At 42.0% G+C, this 4,683-nt stretch overlaps 1 protein-coding gene across 1 annotated transcript; it reads right to left on the bottom strand.

The window, feature by feature from the left end:
* Window positions 1–2,085: 2,085 nt before the first annotated feature.
* LOC112457265 lies at window positions 2,086–2,931 on the bottom strand. Its single transcript, XM_025020190.1, has one exon. The coding sequence runs from the start codon at window positions 2,929–2,931 to the stop codon at window positions 2,086–2,088; it is 846 nt and encodes a 281-aa protein (XP_024875958.1).
* Window positions 2,932–4,683: the final 1,752 nt, after the last annotated feature.

Below are 4,683 nucleotides of genomic sequence, written 5' to 3'. Positions count from 1 at the left end.
AGGTGAGCATGAAAGATAAATTTGAATGTCGTCAGCAAATATCATGTGAAGCACATAACGCAAAATTTCACATATGTCATTGATGAATAATATAAACAAGAGAGGGCCAAGTACGGAACCTTGCGGAACTCCAGATGAGGTAAATACCCAATCAGAGAGGTTCCCAGCATCGTCAATAACCGCTTGAGAACGGCCAGTTAAATACGAGAATATCCAGTTTAGGACTGCAACTGAAAAGCCAATTTCTTTAAGCTTGATAAGTAGCAGTAAGTGGGGAACAGTGTCAAACGCCTTGCTGAAATCAAAGAGAATCATAATAGTGATTAAACCTTCATCAATTCCCTGCTTGATGTCGTTGCAAACACGTAGAAGAGCTGACTGAGTATTATAACTCGAGCGATACGCAGACTGTCTGGGATTGAGGATGTCATGCTCGTGTAAATAGTCAAGTATTTGTGCAGCCACAATCTTCTCGAATACTTTAGACAGTTCTGGCAAGTTAGCAATCAGTCTAGTGTCAGACGGAGAAAGAGGTGTTCGAATTTTTGAGAGCGGACGAATATAAGCTCTCTTCCACTCAGACGGAAACACAGAAGAATGTAGAGATCGATTCAGCAAAGACGTCAAACATGACGAGATAATTGGCCAAGCAATACGCAAAACATACAAAGGAATACCATCGGCACCAGATGCATATGAATGAAGAGGCTTCTCAGAAATAGCCTCAAAAACAGAGCGAGGTGAGACAGAAGAGAAAACGAATTCAGGCCTATTAACAGGAGGGCTTACTAGAGCAATGGCCGAGATATAATCAGAATACATGCAAGGAGGCTGGGCATTAGAAACCGAAGCATAGTATAGGTTAAGCTGATTAGACGTAAAAAAATGTAACGGAGAAATAAGAGTCGATTTCGCAAGTCCCAGCCGAGCCAATTCCCGCCATAATTTAGCCGAATCAGTAATATTGATGAGTGAGTTTTAATGAAAATCACTCTTAGCACGCTTGATATCCGCATTCAGCTGGTTACGGAAAAGTCTGTAGGTCGCGTAGCCCAATAGAGAGCGGGAACGTTTAGCCTGTTTGTATAACTGATTGCGGACACGCATACGAGCCACCAATTCCGACGTAAGCCATCGTGCTGGAGGCCTTCTGACCACGAATGCCCTCAAGGGAGCAAACACATCAAGAGTCTGCAACAAATTGCGAGACAGCACGCTGCAGAAACCGTCAACATTAGTGTCAGACAGCTCGCCAGTCTCAGCCTGAACCACATCAGCAATAGATCTAAGATGTTCAACAAATTCAGAAGCATCAATGTCTTTGAAGTTTCGTCGAGACATGGAGCGTTGAGATACAAGACTAACATTAATTGATAAAGACAATTCCAAAATATCGTGACCAGCAATGAACGGGCACGAAGATTTCGTGAATGATGAAACTTTGTCTGCATCATCCACAGCCAAAACATCTAGCCATGAATCTGAGGTAGCCGTATGATAGGTAGGTTCAGAGTTGATAATATGCAAAGATAGACTGGACATAAGCGCACGCAGATAATTTGCTTCATAGCAATCAGAGGATAAATTACAATTTAGGTCTCCCTCTATGACTATATTTTTGTAAAGATGTGAGAATCCAGCTAGAGACTCAACAAAGTCATGCAAGAAGAGGCCTTTAGGTCTTCTGTAGATGGACGCAAATAACACTGATTGACTATCTGGGAAACGTAGTTCGATGAGCATGTACTCAGGTGAATTAATATAAAGATTGCTAGAGGTAGCTAGAATTTTGACTTGAAGTGACTTGTTAACATAACATGCTACACCCCCGCCCATCCGTCCCACTCTGTCATGCCGCAACAAAAAATAATTATCTAAGGCAACCAAATTGTCGGAGATATCTGCATGAAGCCAAGTTTCAGATACGGAAATAACATGGTAAGATTTGGTCATAAGGTGTAATCGGATGAATTCAATATGACCACGCAAAGAATTCGCATTAAATTGAGCTACTAGAAATTCAGTTGACCTAGAAACAGGGCGACAATGCATAACGGAAGACGATGAGCGATTAGCATGGGTGAGTCAGACAAGCTTATCAAGATCTGCGTGGGAATCGATCCGAATAACAGGCTTGCCATCGGAATGTCTAACATGAATGCGACCCCTCTTTACCCATACATAACGATATGACCGCTCCTTAGCGACGCGTTTAGTTTGTTGCAGCAATTCGTAGCTGTCCTTAGAGAGCATCTCATTAATATATACAAAACTTTTTGAGTCGTTACCACAAATCTCACCCTGCCTGATTGTGCCTTTGGTTCGCTTTTTCGAGATAATCAGATCACGAACAGTACTAGAGGTTACAGTAATGATTAGTGAGTTACCAGTTGCGGCATTAGTTTGAGAAGACGAAGAACCAGGGGGAGACTTGCGAACGGCTCTCACATTAAGAACATGAGGTGAGATGCTAGAAGCGTCAAGCACCGCAAGCATATTCAGAGCAGCCACCGACGGAGCAACAGAGAGCGGTTCCGGCAGCCCAGACACGATGATCTCGTTATCGTTGCAATCCTGCCGACCCAAGTGAGTCGCTTTTAAATCCTGTAGTTCCCTCTTAAGAGCCGCGTTCTCCAGTTCCAACGAGGAAATGCGCTGAGTATTACTAGCTACGGTTTCGGATAAGCTATTAATCTGATCGAGCTTACTATTAATTACATCGTTTGTACGTTGCTGACTCTCAATGAAGGCTGAAATTCTAAGATCGGACCTTGTAATGTCATCATTGATTCTCTGCTGATTGTCGATGAACGCAGAGATCTTAGAGTCAGACTGCTTCATCTGCTCGATCAGACTTAACAAAAGCTCATCTGTCGCAGGCAATGGGGCTGATGAGGTCGACTGAGTACGCGAGTCAGTTAAAGAGGCCATATTATCAAACTCGAAAGAAAGTGCGGTATTATCAGTTGTTGGTGTAACAGGGGGTAAAGCCAATGACGATAAAAGAGATACACAACACGATTCAGCGTACCTTGACACTGAATACGCCCTAATACACCCAGGATGAAACACCCTACTGCACCCGCTGCACTCAATCGACCTGTTCGCTATTGATTTCTTACATTTGCAACACGTAGGCTGCATGTGTGCTTAGCTTAACTGACCCCAACACGAAAACACACGCAAAAACTATATATACACGCAAAAACTATATATACAAAGTTCATCAAGATGCAAGCAAGAGTCAATCAGATGAGAGCCCAGATGAGCGCGTGCAGACACTCCGCGTACACTTTGCCGACCTGACAGTAATGTCAACGCTCGAGATCGATCAATCGCACGCAGGTCAGCCAATCAGATCACAGCAACACCGCACAGGTCAGCCAACAGGATGATCGAACTCACGTAGATCGCTAAAAGTACCACTCCAACGGCATGCACACTTCGGAAATAAAGTGTAGAAAGAGCAGGTCAGATAGTCGGCACATGCGCAACAGGGGTCGACGTCCTTCAAGAATAATTCTCAGAATTTAGGTTACGATCATGAGAAATATTCGTCACTCAAATGCCAATAATCAGGCGATAGCAGAGAGGAGATATGAATAGCTCGTGACAAGCAGCAAGAAAAACATGCTCACACCTGTAACAAAGGAGCCCAAAGGCAGCTTACGGCAGAGATATGTCGATTCAAAGCAGGAGCAACACAACAGACATGCACGCTGTACTCACCAGAGAGAGAGAGAGAGAGAGAGAGAGAGAGAGAGAGAGAGAGAGACTATTTGCGTGTCTGATTACATATGTCCTCCGGGGCGAAGCCCGGGTAACCAGCTAGTCTTAAAATGTTCCTTAATTTATGTACTTTCAAAATATGCACAATGAGATTTCCGTGCTCATCCCCTTCAGCCGGCCAGAACGTTAGCACCCCATACGTACAAGAGTAAAGTACCAGTTAAAATATAGATAGCAAATTGGTTCTAGTCTTAAAAAGTTCTTTAATTTATGTGCTTTCAAAATATCCACAATGAGATTTCCATGCTCATCCCCTTCAGCCGACCAGAACGTTAGCACCCCATACGTACAAGAGTAAAGTACCAGTTAAAATACAGATAGCAAATTGGTTCTAGTCTTAAAATGTTCCTCAATTTATATGCTTTTAAAATGTACAGAATAAGATTTTTGTGCTCATCTCTTTCGTCCAACAAACTTTTCTGAAAGTGAGCACCACTATACTTACAAGTGTAAAGTGCTTACTAACATAACAATTTGTTTCCAGCCTATTGATTATAAGCTGAAAATGTTTTATGAGCTTGTGGAATATGTATAATAAAATTTTAATATACATGACATAAAACATTTTCTGCTTATAATCAATAGGCTGGAAACAAAAATTGTTATGTTAGTAAGCACCTTACACTTGTAAGTATAGTGGTGCTCACTTTCAGGAAGGTTTGTCGGACGAAAGAAATGAGCACAAAAATCTTATTTTGTACATTTTAAAAGCATATAAATTGAGGAACATTTTAAGACTAGAACCAATTCGCTATCTATATTTTAACTGGTACTTTACTCTTGTACGTATGGGATGCTAATGTTCTGGCCGGCTGAAGGGGATGAGCACGGAAATCTCATTGTGGATATTTTGAAAGCACATAAATTAAGGAACATTTTAAGACTAGAACCAAT

The sequence above is a fragment of the Temnothorax curvispinosus genome, unplaced genomic scaffold (genome assembly GCF_003070985.1).
Source record: "Temnothorax curvispinosus isolate PA1 unplaced genomic scaffold, ASM307098v1 QBEX01007697.1, whole genome shotgun sequence".
Classification (NCBI taxonomy): Eukaryota; Metazoa; Arthropoda; class Insecta; order Hymenoptera; family Formicidae; genus Temnothorax; species Temnothorax curvispinosus.
This window is presented reverse-complemented; position numbering and strand designations above follow the sequence as displayed.

Excerpts from the sequence above, each read along its gene's own strand:
- LOC112457265 (XM_025020190.1), bottom strand. The coding sequence starts at position 2,931 with ATGGCCTCTTTAACTGACTCGCGTACTCAGTCGACCTCATCAGCCCCA.